At 52.3% G+C, this 23,374-nt stretch overlaps 1 protein-coding gene and 1 long non-coding RNA gene across 3 annotated transcripts; one reads left to right on the plus strand and one right to left on the minus strand.

Moving 5' to 3' along the window:
• Positions 1–3,144: 3,144 nt before the first annotated feature.
• LOC115071286 lies at positions 3,145–8,750 on the minus strand. Its single transcript, XR_003850375.1, has 4 exons — positions 8,588–8,750; positions 4,936–5,147; positions 4,675–4,737; positions 3,145–4,288 (listed from the first exon to the last, which is right to left on the minus strand). It is a non-coding gene; the product is annotated as an uncharacterized LOC115071286 (long non-coding RNA).
• Positions 8,751–9,500: 750 nt separating this feature from the next.
• Positions 9,501–22,888, plus strand: Tmem92 (transmembrane protein 92). 2 transcript variants are annotated; one of them, XM_017799405.2, is made up of 6 exons: positions 9,501–9,607; positions 16,389–16,497; positions 20,175–20,194; positions 20,916–20,999; positions 21,145–21,340; positions 21,521–22,888. In XM_017799405.2, the coding sequence occupies exons 2-6, from the start codon at positions 16,414–16,416 to the stop codon at positions 21,620–21,622; spliced, it is 486 nt and encodes a 161-aa protein (XP_017654894.1). In that variant the 5' UTR covers positions 9,501–9,607; positions 16,389–16,413; the 3' UTR covers positions 21,623–22,888. The 2 variants fall into 2 exon arrangements, with proteins under 2 accessions (XP_017654894.1, XP_029421845.1); XM_029565985.1 differs by having other exon boundaries at positions 16,389–16,482.
• The last annotated feature ends 486 nt before the right edge of the window (positions 22,889–23,374 follow it).

A 23,374-nucleotide genomic window follows, 5' to 3' on the forward strand; every position in this document is an offset into this window, starting at 1 on the left:
TGGGGTGCCCAGACTTTCCACCCGATGGTGAGGAGGGGGCGGCGGAGGGAGCTGAGAGTCCTCCTTCCTTCCCCTCGACCCCCACTGAGTCTTCTGCCCCTAAGGTCCTGGCGCCCCAGAATGAGGTGAAGGCACAGCTGGAGCCCCCTCTCTAGCTCCGTTCACCACCCAGGTAGGCAGGGAACCCGCAACTTCAGGCTGGATTTGTTTCTCATTTTGCTCTTGGCTCTTCTGGTGGAAAAATCGAAGCGGGTAGCAGCGTGGCTTGGAGGCCATCCTGGCTGAGAAGTGAGGGCGGGCGGGGCCTGGCTGGGGAGACACTGTCCCCCTTTCGCACTGCCCCCGCCCAGCACACTGCTTCTTCGACGTGGCTCTTCAGTCCCAGGGTGAGCCCGGCCAGGAGTCCTGAGGGGGAGAGCCAGCCAAGGCAGAGGCAGGCATCAGGGTCAGCCTCAGCCAGAGCACCCTCCCTCACCAGGCTTGGTCCCAGAACAGTCTCCAAATAGTGGCTTGAAGTCTCCTGGAAGTCTTGGAAGGAACTTTGGGGAAGCTGTAACAGGAGGGCTCAGGGGTAGACCCAGGAGAAGCTTTCATGCAAGGATCTTGCCTAACAGGGAGGCAGCTATGTGCTGGAAGAGAGAATTTTATGTCACTTTCACAGCCACTCTAAAGTCAGCACTAATAGACCCATTTTATGGATGGAGTAAGTGAGGATCCTGAAGTAAGCCACCCTTGATCAGGGCTTGCAAAGCCTCCCAGAAGCAGAGCCTAAATTTGAATCCAGGTGCCTGGCTGTTCCAAAACTGGACACTGGGGAAGGCTCTCCTCCTTTCCAAGGATCTGGTGGAGCATCAGGGAGGCACCTTGAAGGAGCTGGGCAGACCCTTAGGGGCATAGACACTCCTTTTTGTGTCTGTGCTGTCCCCAGCCCCTTATTTGGTGATGTATCTTTGAGGTCCCTGCATCTGCTCTCTGGTGGATCCAGCAAACCTCCGCCCCCCACCCCACCCCTCCCAGCCTCCTGCTCCAGCCCCTAGCCCTCTGCGGAGAGGAGCCCAACCACTTTCCCTGGAATCTGCTGCCTAGGCTCTGTCTCTCTCTTGAGGCAGCATCTGGACTGCATTAAGGGCTGAGGAGAAAGCTCAGAGCAGGAACATGTTCCTGTCTGCAGGAAGGGCTCTGTGCTCTTCAGAGGCTAGCCCAGCTGTAGCCTCTACCTTTCCATCTCCCTAGCAATCAAATACAAAATGTGCCCAGAAGAGGACAGCCCCAGAAGGCAAGACTCTGACCTCTACAGAGCCCAATTTGAAATTGCTTATCCTCTCGCCCTTCCCACTGCACAGAAAAGACCAAGGTCCAGAGAGGAGTAGTAACTTTCCCAGGGTCACACAGCAAGCCATGGGGACCAAGATCAGGGTTAGGACCCTTCCACATACACATGCATGCTGGAGAACACAGCGAGTCCCTAGTATGAGCAAGGGCCTAGGGAAGAGCTAGGGCTGTCTTTGCAGCCCTAAGAGTGAAGTGACACAGGAAAGGTCCAAAGGAACAGCAAGGATCAGCCTTCCTTCGTTCCTTGCTTCCTAAGCCCATCTTTACCTAAGTGCCACCCTTTCCTGGCACCCCAGCCCTGAGGTTGGTTGGATACTGGAGTGGAGACCCTCTGGCTCTTCCTGGAGTTCTCCCCCTTCATAGCCCCAGCTCCAGACGTGGCAGGGTGAGAGCATGGAGTGAGGTTTCTCTGCTCCCTCCCAAGTGCTGTGCTGGCAGCTCCCGAAATAAAAATCGAATGTGGGCTTGGCAGAGGGAGCGGGTAGGAGAAGCAGCCGCAGTGCTGGGCCTTCATTCTTTCCATTGTAACTTCACCTCCTAACCTCTGGCATTTTAATTATGTCTCCTACCCGCTGGCTGTGCCTGGGCCTGAGTGTGAGCTCACCCTTTCCTCTAACTGGGGAGGGATGGGGCAGCAGCAGCTGTCTGTGGCCCCTGCACCCATTCTGCTCCCTGGAAGCTAAGTAGGAGCCAGGCTGGCAGACCTCCTGCTTCCCCCACCTCTGTAGTTCCAGGATGGGTCTGGAGAGGGGCCCATCTCCTCGGCATCCAGCCTGGCACCTTTGGTCCCATGTATGAATCATTCACCTTGATACCCCCTGTGCCATTTGATGATGGCCACTGTGTTAAGGTGAAGTGTGGCCAGCTTACCACCCCATCTCATGACTGGCTTAGCCTCAGTTCATCTGTGCAGAGCAGAGCTGGGCCCAGGAAAAGGGACTAGAACAACCCAGGCCTGACATTGTCTCACATCTCCAGAGTGGCCATTTTCCCCAATGGTAAGGGATTAGCGGTATTAGTTTAGTGTTAAAATACACAAGGGGGCTGGGAAGCCCTGGATTCAATCTCCAGCATTGCATATATAGACCATGATGGTACACATGCTTAGAACCCTAGCACTCAGGAGGTGGAGACAAGAGGATCAGAAGTTCAGGTTCATCTTTGGCTACATTGTGAGTTTGAGGACAGCCTAGGATACATGAGACCCTGTCTCAAAAAAATCAATCAGGGGCCAGTGAGATGCTCAGCCATCTGCTGCCAAGCCTGCTTACCTAAGTTTGATCCCTGGGACTCAAATGGTGAAAGGAGAGAACTGACACCCAAAAGTTGTCCTTTGATCTCCATGCATGTGCATACACACACACAATAAATAAATAAATAAATAAATAAATAAATAAATGTAAGAAAGAAGTTAAAAATCAAACTAGTAAATTCTATAAGAACATATAGGGCCTAGTAAGTAAACTACATAAGAATTTTTATTTCTTTTAGTGTTTTATTTATTTATTTTGTGTATATGTGTAAGTACGCACGTGTTGTGCAATGCCCATAGAGATCAGAAGAGGATGTTGGATCTCCTGGAACTGGGGTTACAGTTGCTAGCTACCACATGGGTGCTAGGAATTGAGCCCGGGTCCTCTGGGCTCTTAACCACTGACCTATCTCCCCATAAGAATTTTTTTTTAATTTTTATTTATTATTTTTATTTTATGTGTATGTATGTACTGCCTGCATGTAGGTAAGTGCACCCATGTCATCCAATGCCCGTGGAGGTCAGATGAGCCCGTTGGATCCCCTGGGACTTGAGTTACAGACAGTTGTTAGTTGCCATGTGGGTGCTGGGATTCAAACCCGGGTCTTCTGCAAGAACAACCAATGCTGAGCCATCTCTCCAGCCCAAGAATTTTTTTTAAGTAAAGAATTTTCAAAGCTGTCCACTCAGGGTTGTGGTAGACTCTGGGAGCAGCACCTCTCTCCCTGGCATGGCTGGGAATGGGAGTGAGACACCTTCACATCTGTTCCTAAGAGGTGTGTTCATCTCCAGGCTGCTGCTGAAGATGTGGTGGCAGCTGACAGGCAGCCTTGACCCTTTCTGGAGACAGAGGCTTGGAGGGCTGAAGCTCTGCTGGGTTCCTTGGCGCTCAGCTTCCCCGGGAAAAGCAAGGGGGAGCCTCAACTCTGCCACAAGCTTACCACCCCAATCAAAACTTCTTGTCCTTCCTGGGCTCCCAGACCTTCCCTCAGTGGTCCAGCCTGTGAGAGCAGCCATCTCTTGTCTTCTTGTTTGCCCCATGAATCTCCCCTGAATGAAGGTTCTAGACGTGTGACTTGTGTCCCAGGCCTCGCTGGGGCCTGTTATGACCTTAGCAGTTTCTAGGAGCAGAGAACCAAGAGCCATTGATTGTGCTGTGTGAGGGGAGAGGGAAGCTCCTGGAGGGGGACTCTGACCCAGTCTTGGGTAAAGAGCACAAAGGAAGGCCCCCAGAGTATGCGACAAGAATGTTCTCTGTGAGGGAACAGCATCTATAAGGCCCAGTGGAACTCCAGGAGTGAGCAGCTTGGAGTCTGTGTGTCATGGACGGGGCAGAGCAGCCAAGGCCCCGTAGCTGCAGAACCTTAGAGATCATTTATAAGAAGCTTGACAAGGTGTGAGGTTGGTTGGAAGCATGGGGTGGAGGATACCTAGGAGGCTGCCATTGAGGTCCAGGTGACAGGCCATGGTGGACAGGCCCATCAGTGGTAATAAGATGGAACGAGGTGACCAAATCCATGAGATGTAAGAGGCAGAAGCTGGAGGCCTTGGCGACTGGTGGCAAGAGGATGAGGGCCAGGGGTTCCCCGAGGCTGGCTCCCAGGTTTTTGGTTTAAATATCAAGCTGGACAACGTATGTGAAACATGGGTTTGGGCATCCAACTGGAGAGGCCACTGAGGAAGAGGCTACGTATGCCTGGTGTCCTGGAGAAAGTGAAGAGAGGAGGTTGGACTGGGAGAAAGATGGAGCAGGCATGGCCTGAAAGGAGCCAGAGAATGGATAGCCAGAGCCACCAAGGCCCTTGCAGAGGGGCATGAGCAGAGTCGTGTGACCTCATGAGCAAGAGGCCTTTACCTCTCTCTTCCCTGAGCCCCACCTCCACCCCTCACACCCTCCCTTCAATGTTACCTCACTCTTCCTCAGGTCTCATGTCACCTCTTTTCTCTCCTCTCTACGCAGCAGAGGACTCATGTCACCCTGCACCTCAGCTCCTGAAATCACCCCCCACCCACCAGCAACCACATATACCTCCCCCTGGAGCACCTAGAAGCTGGAACAAGGCCAGCACCTGACCCACTCAAGGTCTTACCCTTTCTACAGGGTGCCAGGCTCTGGAACATCTCCAGATAAGCTGGTCCCCAGGGGCTTAGGCCTAAAGAGGGAGGAAGCAGGAACTGCAGGCTTGTATAGAGTGAGAAGGGAGGTCCTAGGGGGGCTCTGCAGGGTTTCAGGGAGGAGGTGACTGTGGTGCCTGAAAAGACCAGAGGATTCAGTCTTGCAGCAGAGATGAAGGGAAGCGAGAGAGAGGGAAGATATGGTAAAGGGGACCAAGATACTACACTCAGAGTACCTGGTGACGCCAGGAGTGTGGCCAGAGGAACAGCAAGCTGCAAGGTGAAGGGACCCCATCATACAGGTCTGGAGGCCAAGCAAGTTCTGGCTGTTCATTACGGCTTCTTGCTCCCAGGGCTTTTGGGTCTGGTGTTGCCTCCAGTTCATTCATTCATTCAATCAGCTCATGTTCATCAAGTTCCTGTTCTGTACCTAGGCAAATGCTAAAGACTGTATGGTACAGAATAAAGTTCCAGAATTTGAGGCTTAAGTTACAAATGGGACATAGACTTTAAAGTTACAAGCAAATAAAAACTAAAAACTAAAATTATTATAGGAGTGGTCCTAGGAACTAGCTCCTCTTCAAAAGCAGGGCCTATGTCTGTCTGCCCTGTGGACCAAAGTTCCTTAAAAACAGTCTGTTGTTTGCATGACACGGGTGCACTCACATACATGCAGGTAATACACTCATACACATAAAATAAAAATAATAAATAAAATATTAAAACAAAAAAAAAACAGCCTGTCGCTATTCCATCAGACTACAGCAGGGCTTGTGCCTCCTATCAGGTGGGGGCATAGCTTGAGCCAACTCCATCAGGCTGAAAGCACCCTGTGATGCAGGCAGGTCATGGTGGAACATCTGGATCAGGAATTGAGGCATCTCAGAACCTTCCGGAACAACTATCCCATAGTGTCTCCATGGCCTCTGCTGCTCCTCTCAGACTCCAGCTGCTCCTGCCCTTGGTGGTGGGAGGAAGGCTAAGACCTGTGACCCAAACCCCGACACTTTGGAAGCGACTGCATATAGCTGCTCACTACTAAAGAGAGGGGACCAGGAAGGAGGACCCTGGAGACTGCAGTGGTCTTGGGAAGAAACCTCCATTGCCACCCATCTGAATGGGAGGGTTTCCCTCTCTTCCTTCCCCAATCCATTAAACCCTCAAATTAACCTCTGTCCCACCCAGATCTGGGAGCGTGTGCCCCAAAATACATCCTAAATTATATGCTGCCTGGGGGCAACCACAGCTCTCCTTCCTCTCCTATCCAACAAGGAGCTCTGCCCTACCCAGTGCTGGGGGTCCCCCCTTCACAGGCTTATTTATAAAGCTCTAGTTCCCCTCCTTTGCTGTCTCGCCCTGTTATGCTTGGGTTGAAACCAAGCAGGCTCCACAGCTCTCCCCAGGGGCCAGGGGAATGGGGGTTGGGAGATGTAACCTCCCTGGGTCTCCTGGATTGGGCATAATTTATGACTTAACCAGGATACTTTGGGGTACTCTTAAAGATAACACCAGGCCTTGTATTGTCCCAGCCACGTATACTGGATATCAGAGATAAGGCCCAGACTCCAGGTTCCCAGAGTGCTGGGACTTAAGAGAGAAAGACAGAGACAGACGGACTGATAGACAGACATAGAAAGTGATCTGCCTAAACCCCTGGTCACTGAAGCAGCAGATCTAACTATACCCCTCCCATACTGCCAAGGACCCCAGATGCAGAGGGGCCCCTGGGAAGACCTGGGCAAAGGAAGGGGCAAGTTGGCATAGTTATTTTGAGATCATGGACTTGGCCAAGGCCTCTCTGGACAAGACATCCTTCCTTTATGGGAGTCTGATCCCAGTGGGAGGAGAAGGTGAGAGAGGAGGAGAGATGGGAGTGGGAAATGTCACTGCATTATCCAGAGGAACAGAAGGTGATGACAGTGGGACAGGGAAACTAGGAGGGGCTTCCAGAGTTCTGATCTGACAGCAGCCCCTCTTTACCCTCATGAAACCAATGCCACTGGATCCTTGGCCACTTGCCCCTGCTCTCAGCCCACTGAAGGGGTGAAGGGCCTGTGCCTGCAGGCAGCCTGAGAGACAACTCTTTTCCGTCCTGTTTCCACAGCCTTGCACAGGCTGGGCAGTACCTGTTTCCCATTCTTGGGGTTGAAGAGGGGCCCCAGAGGTGAAGAGGTTAGAGGAAGGGAGAATCCAAGGAGCCATTTCCAGCCTATGTCCTAAGAGGAGGGACAGAGACAGGGGTCCAGCGGGGTTAGATGGTGGCATCATAGGGTCTAGACAACCATGTACACATCCACTAATGACTGTGTGTACTCATAGTAAAATGTACCCAGAGCTGTGCAAGCCTGGAAGAGGAGCTGGGGGCATGAGTGTGTACACTGGGTAAGTGTAGGAGTGTGTTTGAGTGTATGTGAGAGTTTATGGAGGACTCAATAAGATCCTTATGAAGAGGACGTAGGACACCTCCAGCAAGAGAGACAGTCACCATAGCCCCAGTCCCAGGCGACACATTGTCTTCCAAATGAACGATTATCTACCTGCTTGATGGCCCTATGACCCCTCACTTAAGCAAAAAACAAAAACAAAAAAACAACAAACAACAAAAAAAACAAAACAAAACAAAAAAACCTTTATGGGCCTGGGGCATCAGACCTGTCATTTGTCGAGAGGATGCAACCCAGCCAGGCCTGGAACCCAGTTCCATGTGAAGAAGTAGTGCCCAGCCTGCCAGGCACCCGCCCAGACACTTAGTGCCCTGTTTACCCTGGCCTGAGTGGCCCTCTCCAGGGAGCAGCTGGCGACTCTGCCAGTAGACCCACCTGGAGGCCAAAGAAGAGGCCAGGATAGCACTCCTGCAGAGGCAGCTGTGCACAGCTGCAGTACACTGGGCACTGGAGCTCAAGACATGTCAGCCCCAATCTCGGGGTCTCCAGCTACCCCGCCTCCCAGGACAGATCACCCTACTGGGCCCTGAGAGAGATGCAGCTCCAGGAGGCTGGGCGCTACTTCCCCACAGTTACTCAAACCTAGGGAGGCTGGTGAAAGCCCAGGTCTTTGAAACCCTCCCTGGTCTGCGGTGCTGGACCCACCTCTGTTGGCCTCTCCCTCCCCAAGGGAGGGACCCACCCTCAGTGCCTAAAGGCACAGTGATTTGGTTTAAACATGCCTGTCACAGTCCCTTGCCCACTAGAGTCAGTGACTACAGACACACTCTCACTGCTCCTTCTTCACCTCATGAACCAAGGTTCTCCTACCCCAGTCGGCACAGCATACACAGCCTCCTCCAGCACACAGGCTCACAAACCCCAGCAGACACACAGTACTTCTCCAACATTACCCCTTCCCCATATATGACTTACACCTCAGCCATGAGGACACACACCCACAAACTCACATATATAGTCTGTGTACTTCCCAGTGCCACAGCTCCAAAATGGACCCAAAGGAGACCGACATTTCTGTCCTGGTTCCTCCATCCCCTTCCCCTCTCCGGCTTCCCTCCCACTGTCAGGCCACCTTTTTCTAGTTCACTGACTCCCCATTTTCTCCTTCTCTGGTTGTGGGCAGGCATTCCCAGAGGCACTCTCTTATCTCTGAGCACACAGTGCATAGGGCAGCTCTCACTTAATAGGCCATGGGATTGGGGTTAGGGGTGCTCTAGAGGACAGGGTGCACCTGGCAGTGGCTCTGAGCCTCACACCCCCCACTCCACATCCCACCACAGACTGCCCACTTCTCCCCATCCAGGCTGAGTCATCCCCACATCTGGAGTCCTCCTATCTGGAGGTGCCTCAGCCCACGCAGGCAGCTGCCCAGGGGCACCCCTGCCCCACTCTGCATCTCACCCCCACCTCTACTGGTAGTGAGGTCTTGCCTCTCATCCCCCACCTGAAGCAGACTGGTCTCCCTGCAGGCAGGTAGGCACCCAGTGCCAGACGAGGATGGGGGCAAGACATCCCACCACAGGGCCTCTCCCCAGTAGCAGTAACAGCAGCCACCCTGTGCCCATGGCATCGGACAGGCAGGGGCAGCTGGCCTTGGAGGAGTCCAGGCCTGCAGGGGAGCCTGGAGAGGCAGGAGCCCAGCGGTAAGGAGGCAGTGGTTTGGCTCAGCAGGCAGAGGCAGGCAGAGGGAGTTTATCCTGGCGCTAGGCCCCGTAGCCAAACATCCTCCACTAACCTCGCAGACACATCAAAGCCTGAAGGGAAGGGGCCCTTTGGTAGAGGAAGCCTGCAGTCCTGGACACCTGACAACCTGGCTCCGGGCACAGGACCACCCTGCCCCACTCGGCAGGTCCACTAAGACGGGGAGCAGCAGTCTGGAGGGGACATTTCTACCCAAAGCTCCCCCACCCCAGACCCAGTCTTGGGTACTGTGAGGGGAACAGAACCAGCATCAGATCCTAGCTGGTTGCTAGTTCCTAGCAAAGGGTTTCCTCCCAAACTGTGTGCGCCTCCTGGGGTCCCCACCCACGCTCCTGGCAGAGAAGGTTGATAGGGGTCACTTTGCAGTCCCAAACTTTCATCCACAGCCTGGAAGAAGAGTGCCATTAACCTGGGGGGCAATCTAACCCCTAGGTGCCCTTGCTCTGCAAAGAACCTCCACGTAGACAAGGCGGGAATGGAGAGGGCAGGGGGATTAGAGGTTGGAAGGAGAACCCAACGTCGAAAAAGTAATCAGAAGGCAAGAACTGGGCTGCGATCCACGGGGCCTCTCTGGGGACTGGTAGGGGCAGGGGAGGAGAGGGGCGGAGAGGCGCTAACACAGGAGCTGGAGGCGCTAACAGGGCCACTGCGGAGAGGGGATCCTCCAGGCTGCTCCGCCTGCAGATAAGGGAGCTGGGCTGGGGGTGCGGGGCTCCGCCACGTTAGCGCCGACGCTGCTGGGGTGAACACAGCGCAAGCACACGTATGTATTCGAACGCACGCGCCGTCACATGTGTGCGTGCACAGGACGGGAGCCAAGCTTGTCCTCAGCTGGGAGCCAGATGATGTGGCTGCACTGGGGAGCCAGGATCGCAGGAAGAATGCACTCTCTGCCCTCCTCCTTCTTCCGCCCCTTCTTGCTCTCATTTTTGCCTTCCCTGCTTCCTTCCGGGATGTCCCCAGGCTATCCCCCGAGCCCAACCTTAATCTGAACCGCCCCCCCCCAGACCATTGAAGGGTTCTCCCTTCAATAATGTGCTCAGTTCACAAAAGGACTTTTTTTTTTTTTGAGTCCTTAGATTCTTTGGGGGCCAGAAAGATTCTTGTAAATGTACCATCAAGCCCTTGTCACATTGTTGATCTAAGACAGAGCGACCCACAAACAGGGTACAGTAGAAATCTTTTTCAAGGGGTGAATAAATAGAGCTGGAAATTGGGGGAACCTGCTTTCTTTCTACTTCCCTGCTTCTTCCGGGCCACAGGCGCTTATCTCAAGGAATGAACAGTGAAGGTGGGGTGGGTTAGAGCTGCAGACTGAGGGGCAGGGAAACAGTAGGGAAGAAGCCCAGATCCAGGAGATTGGGTGTGCCCCAGACCCTCAACCCAGCTTTAGCTTGGCCTCTCCAGCATCATGGTGGCTCTGTTTCATCTGCCACTCCAGACAGCCAAAGTTCATTAGCTCAACCTCCCACTCTTCTGCCCCCCCCAACACACTCCCACTTCCTCAGGGTATTTCCCTCTCTGCCCCAGGCCTGGGCCCCAGTAACCTGCACTTTGGAAGGATAATAGTTCCCAAAGGTCGTTTTTGTCTCTGTTAAGCCTTGGGGAAGGTGAGCATTAGTCGGGATACTCCAACCTGCTCTTTAGGATAATAAGCTCCCTGCACCGTTAACTGTTGGGTGGTTCATCTTTCTCCAGTCTCTGAGCCCACAGGTTGGCGGCTCTGACTTGGAGTCAACTCCAGAAGTCACTTAACCCAATCCCCATACCCAACACCTAGGGGAGAGACTGGTTGGCTTCCATAGCTGAAGAGTCCTGGGAAGGGGACTAAGACTCTGGTATCACTGGCAGCACCCTGGGGCTCTCTGCCCCTCCTGGAAGGTGAATGGGAAGTCAGCAGTTTCTCTAACACCCCTAGAGTAGCTCAGTCCCTGGGGTGCAGTCTTGCTGGGAGAATGGTGCACAAGCTTCAGAAAACTGTTGGGTCTAAGATGCAGTAGAGATAAATCCCTCCCCAACACATGGCAAGTAGGGTCAGTCTGGACACCCCCTTGGAGAATACTCTCTCCTTGGAGAAATCTGGCCACTGTCCCTGGAGGCCCCCAACTGACTTCACCTCTGACAACACAGCCATTGTTTACTTGGAATAAAGCCCCATGGGGAATGAAGGCTGAATCACTGCTGGTTGGTCCCTGCAGCCTGGTGGGAACATGAGGATATGTCCACACATCTTCAAGAGAGAGTGGGAGAGAGTGGGGCTGGGTGGCCATTCTTTCGGGAAGTTCCAAATCCAAGAAGACTTTCTGGAGGAGGCAAAAGGAATTGGTTAGGCTTCAAAGAGGGTTGCGGGCAAGAGGGTGTTCCAGGTGGGAAAAGTGACCCAGGCTGAGACCAGGAGAGAAAAAAAGAGTGGAGTAAAGGTCTCTAGAACATGGTGGCAGGGCAGGGACAGCACACTGGGTGGAGGACAGTTAAGGAGGATCCTGAAGGTCTCCCCAAGATAAGGGTTTATTCAAGTGGCGGTGGGATCCTCTGAAGGTTAGGGAGCAAGAGAGTGCTCCATCAGGGGGGCAGGAAGCTCAGGCTAAAGACCTTATGAAAGATGGCTGCAATGGCCCTGGTGAGCCAGGCTGCACTGCTCCTCATGGTGGCAATGGGGGTGATGATGAAGAGAGATGACAACTGTGACAGTTTCCAGTCCCTGAGAGCTTTCCACTTGAGGGGAGAGGTGGGAGTGTGGCTTGGAGATCCCACCAGGGAGTGTGGGAAGGGATTAAGTCAGGAAGAGTGGAAATCTCAGGTCTCTGTCCCAGGGTCACCTCCCGGCCACCTCCTGGAGTGGTCAGTAGCAGGCCATCCTTCCAGTGGTTTATTGCCCTACCCTCTCTGACTTGGCCTTAGGTGAGGCTCAGGGCACCACAGCTTCTGAGACAGCATTCTGGGGGAGCAGTGCTGGTCTCCTCCAGTTTTTTGTTTTGTTTTGATTTTTGTCTTTTTGGGACAGGGTCTCCCTCTGTAGCCCCAGCTGGCCTGGAACTCACTATGTAGTACAGGCTAGGCTTGAACTCACAGAGATTAACCTGCCTCTGCCTCTGGGGTGCTGGGATTAAAGGTGTGCGCCACCATGCCTGGCTGGGTCTCCTGCAGTATTAAGAGAGACATAAGTCCCTTAATTCCTGGGTACCTCATTCTGCCACAAACAAAACCAGCTAGTGTTTATTTGTCTTTGCTACATGCCAGACACTGAGCATCTCATTTCATCCTCTCGTCTGTGTCATGCTGTTCTCCAACTCCTTGCCATTTCTTTCCCAAATGAATTTAGACTGACAGAAGAACATGCATGGCTTGTTTAAGGTCATACAGCATACCCTAAGTGGCATAGCTGCTAAGGCAACACAATACTGCCCCTAGAGGAAGAACCTGGCTAGAGCCAAGTATTCTGCCTCTTTGGGAAAGATCACAGCCCAGTGCTATTAGCTGCTGTAGAATGTGGAGAAGACTGGGATGCTATGAGAAACAGAGCTCAGCCTAGCTCTTCCTCCCTGGGCTCAGGTGGGCCAGTATGGGCAAGGCCTCCCTCTCCCATCCCTAGTGGAGTGTTCTTCCAAGACAGCCGCACCTCCCAGGCTAAGGTATAGCCACCTGAGCTGTGTATGTGTGTGTGGGGGGGGGTGGGGGGGGGTCTCAGGACCTGCCCAAGTTAGCAATCATGACTCAGTCCTTATGTCCTGTTCAACTTAGTCTTCCTGCCCTCTGGGCTCCAGCTGCCTTCTCTGAGAAGGCGTGGGTGGCCAGCTGACCTCCAGGCCCTTCCAGCCTGGCCCTCGGAGGGCCATCAGACAATCAGTCCGTTCTTTAGCAAATGGCCCGGAGAAGAGTACATATGAAGGCATGGAGACTTTGCAGTTCTTGGGAAACCCCAGCTGGAATTTGGGGTGGAATGCAGAGGGCCATACGGACTTCAGAAGGCCTTGAGGTTATCCTCCCTCCAGAACCCTGCATGCCTGAGGATACCCATGCATGCGTGCACATGCCACCTTCTCACTGCCAGGTCACTGAGGGGGACAGGGACAGGACCCTAGTTTCTCTGAACAAAGACAGCTCTCCCACTGAACTCCCTATCCAACCTCGCCCACAGGAATGCTGGCCCCCAGAGTCTTGATGGGTGCTGGCAAGGGCCAGGTGCTCTTGTACTATGCCAGAATCACCCACCTACAGTCTCCTTATCCCCTCTCTATCTGCAGGAAGGGACATAGAGTGGCAATTTGATGTCATGGAAAGAACTGGGGGCCAGAGGCAGGTTCTAGGAAGCTTTAGACTCTGCCTAGTGAGTCAAGACTAGGGACTGCACTTTCTCCTTTGGCAAGATGTAGGGTAGAGGGTGGAGTAGCTGTTCTCCAATGTCTTTCCTGTGACATTTTAGAAATGTGAGCAGGGCCAAATTTAACAAGTAAAAAATACAGGATGCCCAGGTAACTGAGTTTTGCACAACAAATAAATGTTAATATAAGTAATATTGCATGGAACATACTAGAAGAAAATAATTTGTTGTATATTTGAAAAGCAAATTTAATTGGGTGTCTTATTTTTCTGGTAACAATAGAACTGGGTTAGGTGGATGACAGAGGCCCAGAGGGAAGTGATATCAGCTTCATCGTGTCCCTCTTGATGCCACAGATACCTGCCATGTCCCTTCAGCTTTCCAGTCCTCACACCCCAGATCCTCCCACTGTGTCCTTCTCAACCTGGGCAGGCTGGCAGGCAGCAGGAAATGAAGGGGCATATAAGTATAGCCCAGGATATAGATGCTGGGGCCTGGGCAGAGGAGAGTCTGAAGCCCAAGTTAGCAACAATTTCACTCAAGAGGCAGAAATATAAGTGGTGTTGGGAGAAGGTTCCAGCACTCTCCCAAGGAGGTCCTCCTTGGCCAGGGGGGTGTGGTGGGCAGTCTGGCCCCACTACCAACTGCAGGGGCTGGCAAAAGGAGACCCCCCCCCGAGTTCCCTTTACCAGGCTCAGTCATCAGAGACTGCAAACAAAGAGGAGATTCTCTGGGGCCAGATCCCAATTGCACTTGGCTAGGTACTGGAAGATTCTGTTCTTAAGGGCTGCAGAAGGCCAAAGGATAATGAAAAACAGAGGCAGAAAGTAGGAGAGAAACCAGGGAGCCATTCTGTTGGGGTCAAGATAGAGAGCAGAAGGGTCTCTGAGCAATAGAAGTGTGTGTGTGTGTGTGTGTGTGTGTGTGTGTGTGTGTGTGTGTAAAGCAGTCAAGGAAATGCAGGTTAGGACAGAAACAAAACAAAACAGGCTCCTTCCTCCAGTGACCTACTGAGAGTGACAGAAGACAAACAGGCGGGAAAACAGGACACAAATGGGTGCCTTTGGAGATGCCATGGTGAGACTTGGTGAGAGTCACTCAGAATGACAGAGAAAGAAAGAAGTGAGAGGCAGAGGAGGACCAGGAGAAATCAGGAGAGGGAGTTGCTCTCAGGACCCGCAGCAGGAGATGCGTCGCCGCTGTGGCACCTCCCGGGGCAACATCCCAGGCCCCTCACTACTGGCAGCGCCCACCCACCACCTGCAAGTCGCCCCTTCCCCGGGAGGCTCATCTCCCCTCCTCCTGCCGGACCGTCACACCTTTCATCTCCCTCCGATGACCGTCACCCTTCACCCTGTGAAGGTTAGGGAGGCCTCCAGGGCCACCAGCGCACGCGGGGGCTGCCCGGGGCCAGCGCTGGGCGATGCTGCCACCTGGTGGCCGGACTCGGAGACTCTGCGCGGACGCACAACCCGGAGCAGGAGAGGTTCTCCCATAGCCGGGTCCTTCCAGGAATCCCACCCCGCCTGCTGGCCTGCGCTGCCCGCCGCCCCTGTCGCGGCCCGGATGCGGACAAGCCTCTAGCCTCAATTTCCTCCGTAGTCTGAAAGGAAATGGACCAACAACTAACTTCCCATACGTTTCCAACGGGAGCAAATACAATGTCCCAATACTGTGGCAATGCTGCGCCCGGGTTTTCCTTCCCTGGACCCCGCAGGCTGCCTTTTCCTCCCTTCAAGGCCAAAGCACAATGAAATGACAGCCCTTATGTGACCCCTCACGATTCCCTTCGCTTGCTTCTTCTCCATCTGCCTCACTTTAGTCCTTCAACGTCTGGCTCCCATCCTGGGCTGATACAATACCTCACGTTGTGTCTGGGACACCGGGTAGAGAGGGTTGGGAGGGCTTAAGAAGGCTGGAGAGATGGCTCAGCGGTTAAGAACACTGGCTGTTCTTGCAGAAGACCGGGGTTCGAATCCCAGCACCCACATGGCAGCTAACAACTGTCTGTAACTCCAGTTCCAGGGGATCCGACAGCCTCTTCTGTCCTCTGGGCACTGCAGAGCACGTGTGCACTTACCTCCATGCAGGCAATACATGCATACACATAAAATAAAAATATTTAGAATATTAAAAAAAAGAAGGCATAACTCACCAGTCTTGAGCTGATTCCACAATGTTTTATTTAAATATTTTTTGTTTATTTGTTTAGTGGGAAGGGCATGCACCAACCAGGACAGGTTTGTGGAGGTCAAAGGACAACTTTCTGAAGTTGGTGTTCTTTCCGAAAATTGAGTGGGTCCTGAAGAACTGTAGTGTGGGGCCTGGGATGTCGCCCTGGGAAGCTCCACCTGGGAACCCAGGTCTTCAGGCTTGACAAGAAGCGCCTTTACCCACGGAACCATCTGGAAGACCCCTTTTTCTTTATTTACATTTGGGATTTTGAAAGGGTCTTATTGCCAGGCTGGCCTTAAATTCCTCATTCTTCTGCCTTTGCTTTCTGAATGCTGAAATTATAAGTGTGCACCACTATACCCAGTTTGGGGATTCCTTTTTGAGATAGGGTGTCCCTGTAGCCACAGCTGGCCTGGAACTCACTACATAGACCAGGCTGGTCTTGAACTCACAATGATCTGCCTGCCTTTGCCTTTGCGATGTTTTATTTTATTTTATATTTTTATTGAGACAGAGTCTCACTCTGAAGCTCTGGTTGGCTTGGAACTCTCTGTGTAGACCAGGCTTGTTCTCAAACTCACAGAGATAAGACAGCCTCTCCCTTGTGAGTGCTAGGATTAAAGGCGTGTGCCACTATGCCTTGTTGTGTTGATGAATTTATTTTATCATTTATTCTTTGCTTTTATTTTATATTTTGGTTTTTGAGACAGGGTCTCTTTGTAGCCACAGCTGGCCTGGAACTCACTATGTAGACCAGGCTGGCCTCGATCTCCCAGAGACCTACCTCTGCCTTCTGACTGGCTGGGACTAAAGGCATGCGCCACCACGCCCAGGTTTGTGAATTTTTTAAAGCAATCTCTTCTACCTCCCAATTCCTCAAACTCAGGCAAGACCAGTTTCTCTCCCCTCCTCTTCCTTCAGTTGCTCCTAGCCCCAAGTCTGGCCCAACCCAGGTGCACTAACTCCGCCTCCATGCCGAGGCCTTGCCCCATAGGTCGAGGGCAGTCAGAGAGGTCGCTCCCTGCCACTCCCCTTCTTCCTTCCACAGGGAAGTTCAGTGGCCCCATGCCAGGATGTCGTATGCTGGGGTCCCCAGCCTCGCACCCACCTTGCTCTTCGGCCTACTGGCTGGCTTCCAACCGGTGAGTGCCTCGGAGGTAAGCCAGACTGACGAGCCTTCTGACAGACCCCATGGAACAGAGGCTCGCCTCGAGCCCACTCTCCTCCTTAAATTGTTAGGATTTCCTTGTAACCACACGCAAGTAGCAACTTCCTTTCTGTTTTGGCTGTGGAAATGGAAGTGGAGAAGGCGGAGGGAGGCCTGGGGCCCTTGTCTTTGTGGGGTAGTGTTGTTAGTGGGTTCTGTCCCCACCCACCAACCTGGATGGGAACTTTGACCCTATATTAGCCTTGGCTTGTCTTAGACTCTTCCTTCTGTGTCAGACTGTCTTGCATGTCAGAGCCTCTTCTGTTCTGTTCCTCCAGATCTGGGGGATGTATCCGTTTTCTCTGGGACTTTCTCTGCCATGTCCTAGAGAAGAGGAGGCTCCCTAACCTCTCTTTGGAGTATGACTCACTACCCCAGAGTAGAGTTCCAGCTTGTCCTCACAGCAGACCTGGGTGGCCTCTGACATGGGTGATTCCCCCGGCACTCTGACACTCTGAGTGCAGAGCACTGCCTCCAGCTCCTGTTCCTCAAATACAGACTCTACAAGTGCCCTGGGTTGGCAGAACAAGTCTTTTTTTTAAGGTGGTCTCACTGTGTAGGCCTGGCTGGTCTGCAACTTGCTATGTAGATCAGGCTGGCCATGAACTCAGAGAGCCCCTGTCTCTGCTGGCAGAGGGCTAGGATTAAAGGTATACACCACTGTGCCCCGGCCCAGATACAGCCTTTTAAACTTATTTCCTATTGAAAATCTGGGGGAAATCCAGAGCCTGCTCCCTAGAACAGTTTACTGCCGTGCCAGACTTGAGTGCTCTGCCCAAGGCCATCGGTAGACCCTGGCTCAGGAGAAGTGAGGCTGCTAGTCCGTGTCAGCCCTGGGTCCCTAGTGTCCTCCCAGCAGCCACAAGTATAGGCACTGTCAATGCTCACAATCAAGAGTGAATAAGCCCAGCTCAGCCCCCAAACCCCCATGTTTCCTAAACCTCAGGCTCTGAACCACCACGGATCAGATCACATCCTGGTCAAAATGAGCAGGGGTATCTGGGAGAAGGGATCCTCTCCTTCCTAAATAGGAACTGGGACTAGTTTATTAAACCTGTCAATTAACATTAGCTCTTTTTTATTTTTATTTTATTTATTTATTTATTTTTGGTCTTTTTGAGATAGGGTATCCCTGTAGCCCCAGCTATCCTGGAACTCACCAGGCTGGCCTTGAACTCACAGAGATCTGCCTGACTCTGCCTCCAAAGTGCTGGGATTAAAGGCATGTGCCACCACGCCCGGCCTATTTTTTAAATTTTATTTTATGTGTATGCGTGTATTACCTGCTTGTAGGTAAGTGCACCGTGTCATGCAGTGCCTGAGGAGGTCAGAAGAGGCTGTCAGAAAAGGCTGTCGGATCCCCTGGAACTGGAGTTACAGACAGTTGTTAGCTGCCATGTGGGTTCTGGGATTCGAACCTGGGTCTTCTGTAAGAACAACCAGTGTTCTTAACTGCTGAGCCATCTCTCCAGCCCCTAACCATTAGCTCTTAAATGTAGTCCAGGAAAGGGAGGAGAAGCAGAGTCTGAGATCTGAGGGAGAAGGGATGCAGCTGAGTTTCTGGACCCCTTGGTTTGTCCTGTTCCCATCCTCGCTAAAGAGCAGAGCTGGTGAGAAGGCACTGAGCCTGAGACAGGGCCTGGAGAGGGAACCACCTCAACTGTGATCTGCGCTGGTACTCTTGCCTTTACTGGTGTGCTCAGTAAATGAAATGCTATTTTAATTATCCTTAGTAAAAGTCTTGCCAAAGCTGGCTTCCTGTTCTTTTGTTTTGGTTTAGTTTTATGTTTTGTTTTTAGATTTTTGAGATGGGGTCTCCCTATAGCCACAGCTGCACAGCTGGCCTGGAACTCATGTTTATGTAGAGCAGGCACAGAGATAGCCTGCCTCTGCCTTAGGAGTGCTGAGATTAAGGATGTGCTACTATGCCCAGCTTGACTTCCTATTCTTGAGTGCTGGTTGTTTATCCCAGATGGCTAGGATGGAGTGAATGATGATTTACCCCCCTCCCTTTGACTGTGTCCCCACACCTACATCCCTCACCACAGTGTGGGGACAGCCAAGATGAAATGAACTCAGGTAATCATTGTACACTCATTCATTCATTCTGCAGATACTTTGTTGGGTTTTCAACAATGACAGATGCCTACACCCTTTGATAGAAACAGAAAAATCAGCTGGGTGTGGTAGTGCATGTTTTTAGTCCCAGCACTTGGGAGACAGAGGCAGACAGATCTCTGTGAGCGCAAGGCCAGCCTGGTCTACATAGCAAGTTCCAGATCAGCAGGGCTGTCTCAAAAAGACAAAGAAACAGAAAAGGCCCTGCCCACAGGGAGTTCACATTCAGATTGGCAAGATAAAGTAAAACATGCTGTAGGTTAGATATCAGTAGGAGCAGTAGAGAGGTGGCTCAGTGCTTAAAAGTGCTCACTGGTCTTCTGGAGGACCTGAGTTTGGTTCCTAGCACCCATACTGGGCAGCTCACAACCACCTGTAACTCCAGCTCCAGGGAGTGTCCAACACCTCTGGCCTTCTGGGCACCTGCATTCATATGAACATACTCGGACATATACACACATAACACATAATTTAAAAATCATAACTAAATAAATTTTAAAAATTAATTTTTAAAATTTTATGTGTGAGTGTATTGCCTGCATATATGTAAGTGTGCCTGTGACATGCAATGCTCATGGAGGTCAGAAGAGGGCATCAGATTCCCCTGGAACTGGAGTTATGGACCATTGTTAGTTGCCATGTGGGTGCTGGGACTTGAACCCAGGTCCTCTGCTCTTAATGGTGGAGCCATCTCTCCAGCCCCATAAATAAATTTTTTAAAAAGAATTGTGGAGAGAAGAAAAACCAGGAGAGTTGTGATTTTAAGTAAAGTGGTCAGAGAGGGAAGTGCCTGGCTGAGAAGAGTTCCAATTAAGGCTTGGATATAGTATTGCTATTAACAGCGCGGAATTCTGTCTAGATGCCCTGGGTGCCCTGTTTACCCTTCAGAGCTAGTACTGAAGAGGGAGGCAAGGCAGGGGATTCCCAGCAGGGACCTGAGGATGAGGGGGGTTGGGTAGGGGTGAAAGGGCAGGTATATTTAGGGAACTCTTTTCCTCGGAAACACTGAGGAAGTAGAGGGAGGAAGCTTAGGTTGCTTGCTGGGGTGGGGGGGTGTCTGTAGTCATGGATTTACTAAAAGGTGATCAGACTTGCATGAGAGGAGGAGACCTGTGCTGTAGTTGCTCTGGCAGGGAAAGGGAAAGTTGCTGGCTCTAATCTCAGGTGTTGGGCACAGAATCTTGAACCAGTGATCAGGAATGGTGAGCTTCCAATCTTGGGAGGAGCAGATAGATGAAGAGGAAGGAGAGCTGGCTGGCCAGAGGCTGGCTCCAGTCATAGAGATGGGGTCTCAAGTATCCCAAGCTGGCCTCAAACTTGCCAAAGAGTCCTGAACTTCTGATCCTCATGCTTTCACTTCTGGGATTATAGGCATGCACCATCATACCTGGTTTGTACCAAGCTGAAGACTGAACCCAGGGACTCTGCATGCTAACCAAGCACCCTTTCAACTGAGCCCCAACCCCAGGCCGTTTTTGAGCTCTGACCTCTGTCTTTTTTCTTCTACAGGCTGGATCCAGATGTACCTTGTAAGTATGGAACTTTGGCTGTAATTGCCAATCAGGGCAGGGGTGTGTGTGTGTGTGTGTGTGTGTGTGTGTGTGTGTGTGGTATGTATGTGTGCACTCACATTGTACCCCGACTTCCTGGATGAGAGACACCTCATTCATCCACTCTAATCAGAACTATACCCCCTCCCTTACCACCCAACCTTGAGAACTGGATGATTGGGGCAGGTCTGTAGCTATTAATCCCCAGGCTTCTTACCACAGTCTAAAGTTAGCTCCCTGAGGGTCCTCTGGGGGGATCGTGGGTAGATGGTATGTGTCCATGTCCACACCTACCTCTGGCTCCCTCTGAGGGTGTCATCCAGGGCTGGTTCCTCCTACATTTAGCACCAAGACACTCTGCACTGCCTCTTTCCTACATCGCCTTGGAGTCAAATGAGCAATGCCACCTTCTAGTCTCATGCTTGCCCTGTGAGGTCAGAAGCATGCTTGTTCCACCCATTTTACAGATGAGGAAAGGGAGGCCGAGTAAGAAACAAGACATAAGGCCAGACACAAAATGGGCCTGGAACTCAGATTCCAAGTCCTGGAGTTCTTCCAATGAGCTCAGAGTGGTTTTGTACCCTGCACCTGCTAAAGGTGGTTGGCACCTTGAGGGTATGGGTATCTTGGGAGGCCAGGACTCATCAGCTTGACACATTGATGTCAACAGTATCTCCTTGTCCCTGTCTGCTCTGACCAGAAACTGCTCCAAAGGATTCAAATGCTGCGATGACAAATGCTGCCTGGAGAAAAATTTAGGAAACTCCAGGAATGACCCCTTAAGGTGAGCCCAGGAACAGCTCCTCTGGGCACCGTCCACAGGAGGCCAGGTCCATCCAGGACAGGATGAGAGTGGGTGAGGGAGGAGAAATGGCAAGGGAGGAGAGTGAGAGCGATCTAGGCACTCGGGAATATCACTCCCTCCACAGGATCTTCATCATCATCTTCCTGGTCATGGTGCCCCTCTTGTGCATCTGTGGCCTGGTTAAGCGCTTCTGTCGCAAGTGCGGAGAGCCAGAGCAGGACCCCGTGATGGAACATCAGAGACCCCCAGATCCATCCTTCATCGCTCCCCCAGAGAGGGTCTGGACCACCTCCTCAGATCTCCCACCGTCCTACAGTGAGGTAGGTCTTTCTGTCCCAGCCCCTGACTTGCTCTGCAGCTGGCTGCCCCTCTCTGTTGTCCAGATTGTTAAAGCAAGCAGGAACAGGGAAGGGCTCTGCCAACTGACTTTATCTTTCCTTACCAAAGCCACATGCAGTGGCCAGGCCCTATGCAAATCAGCTCTTCTCTTTCCTCTACAGGTCATTCTGAAGTCCACTCCCACAGAGCCACCCCCTCCCTACAGCCTCAGGCCTGAGGACTACACTGGTGAGCCAAGAGACATTGACAACCCAGCCTTCTGAGTTATTTTACTACCATGCCTCCTGGATCAAGCCTAGGACTTCAGGGACTCCTGAAACGACCCTACGCATCCTGCCATGCCTCTGGTCCTTCTTGATTTAAATTATTGCTTTTTATACCCCTGTCCGTTCCCAGTTGCCACTTGTTACGAGGACTAGGCTGGATCCATAGTCTCTGTCCCAGCTCCAAGTAAGAGGTTATTCAGGAGGAAAATTTCAAGAGTCGGGGTACCCACAGCAGAATGCAGACAGCCTCAGGCTGAGGAATGCAAGTCTGGACTGGCAGCTTGCCCTGAGATACTACAGAATGAGAATGACTTGTGTACCTGTAGGAGATGGAACTGCGTGGGCTCTGAGCCATCTTCCCACTCTGCCTGGACAGTTGTACCTCCACAGCAGTGCACAGAGCACATGTGCTCACTAATTTTTTGCTGGCTGGCTGAGTTGCCTCTGGCTGGAAAGAGGTAGAGATGAGTTCAGGGGTTAAGAGGACACTATACCAAACTCCCACCAGTGGTGACCAGGTGCACTGATCACCAGTCTGGGAGGACTACACATCTGTGGTACAAAGGCTTTGACCTTCAATTCCCAGAGGCCAAAGAAATGGAGTGGAGCCCCTATCCCCCCCCCCTCCATCCTGGCCCTGTGCTCTCTCTCTAGGAGACCAGAACTTGGTCAGCACATGACTGTGGTGTGAGGCACAGGCCTGGGATCAGTCTCTTAAGAAAAGATAGGGTGGGGAAGAGGCCAGAAGAGGGGAGGTGTGGCTGAACATGTAGATTGGGACCTATTGAAAACTTAATTCCAGATTCCTTCCCTAGAATTTCCTGAAAGGAGAGGTATGGTAAGCTCCACCTGTTCTTCCCTGCCCAGCCAGGGTCCAGGACACTGTAGCTCTGACCCACCCACAAGGAGTGGTTAAGCCCCAAGGGGAAGAAGATTTAGACCTGTGGCAGGCAGGGGAGAAGCTTAGCCAGGCTCAGTCCCTAGTGGGCCTACAGCAGAACTTGGAACTGGGTGCCTGGCCCAGGCTGAACAGTTGGCAGTACCTTTGAGGCTCCTCAGGGCTGTTAGAATTGCTACCTGATCCATGTCTTTGGGGTGTGTGCTGCTATGGACTCAGGACCAGCCTTGCTCTCCACTCCCAAGGCACTGTGGTAACATTTCTAAAGTTCCTAGGAGGGCTGGAGGCAGCAGTGGCCATGGTGTGCAGGCTGGGTATCTCTTCTAAAACTCCTTTAGTAATATTCCTGGGGCATCAGGACCCATTGCAGGGGGCAGGACCAAGGCTGAGCATCAGCAAAGGTGCCAGAATGGGGGGGCGGGGAGGGTTCCTGGTAGAGACAAGGCCCTGAGGAAGAGCAGTGGGTGCTTACAGATGGTGCTGGAGGTGGCAATAGGGAAAGGAGTGTAGCCACAGTGAAGTCTCCAAGCAGCGAGCAGCACAAGGATTGGCTGGGGGGGGCGGTGCTTTGTGTTGATGTGGTTGGCTCTAATTAGGGAAGTCCTGTCGCTCTCACTGGCAAGCTCTCCCCTGTAGGAGGAGGTTAGGCAGTGGGTTTCAGACCTGCAGTAGGAAGACACCCTTAGCCTGGGTGTCGCCTGCCTGTCATATAAGGTGGCATAGGGTTTTTACTTCTCCACAGCAACAATAGTATGGTCTGAAGAGAGTGGTTTTCCTGAAGCTTAGGGTGGCTGGGACCCAGTGGCTGAAATGACCACGTCTATGTTCCCCTGCTCCTTGGTCACTGTTGG

This window comes from Nannospalax galili, unplaced genomic scaffold (genome assembly GCF_000622305.1).
Source record: "Nannospalax galili isolate Female #2095 unplaced genomic scaffold, S.galili_v1.0 scaffold95, whole genome shotgun sequence".
NCBI lineage: Eukaryota > Metazoa > Chordata > Mammalia > Rodentia > Spalacidae > Nannospalax > Nannospalax galili.

Excerpts from the sequence above, each read along its gene's own strand:
- Tmem92 (XM_017799405.2), top strand. The coding sequence starts at position 16,414 with ATGTCGTATGCTGGGGTCCCCAGCCTCGCACCCACCTTGCTCTTCGGC. Across the intron at positions 16,498-20,174 it reads AACCGGTGAGTGCCTCGGAG|GCTGGATCCAGATGTACCTT; the intron begins GTAAGCCAGACT and ends TTTCTTCTACAG. Across the intron at positions 21,341-21,520 it reads TCCCACCGTCCTACAGTGAG|GTCATTCTGAAGTCCACTCC; the intron begins GTAGGTCTTTCT and ends TTTCCTCTACAG.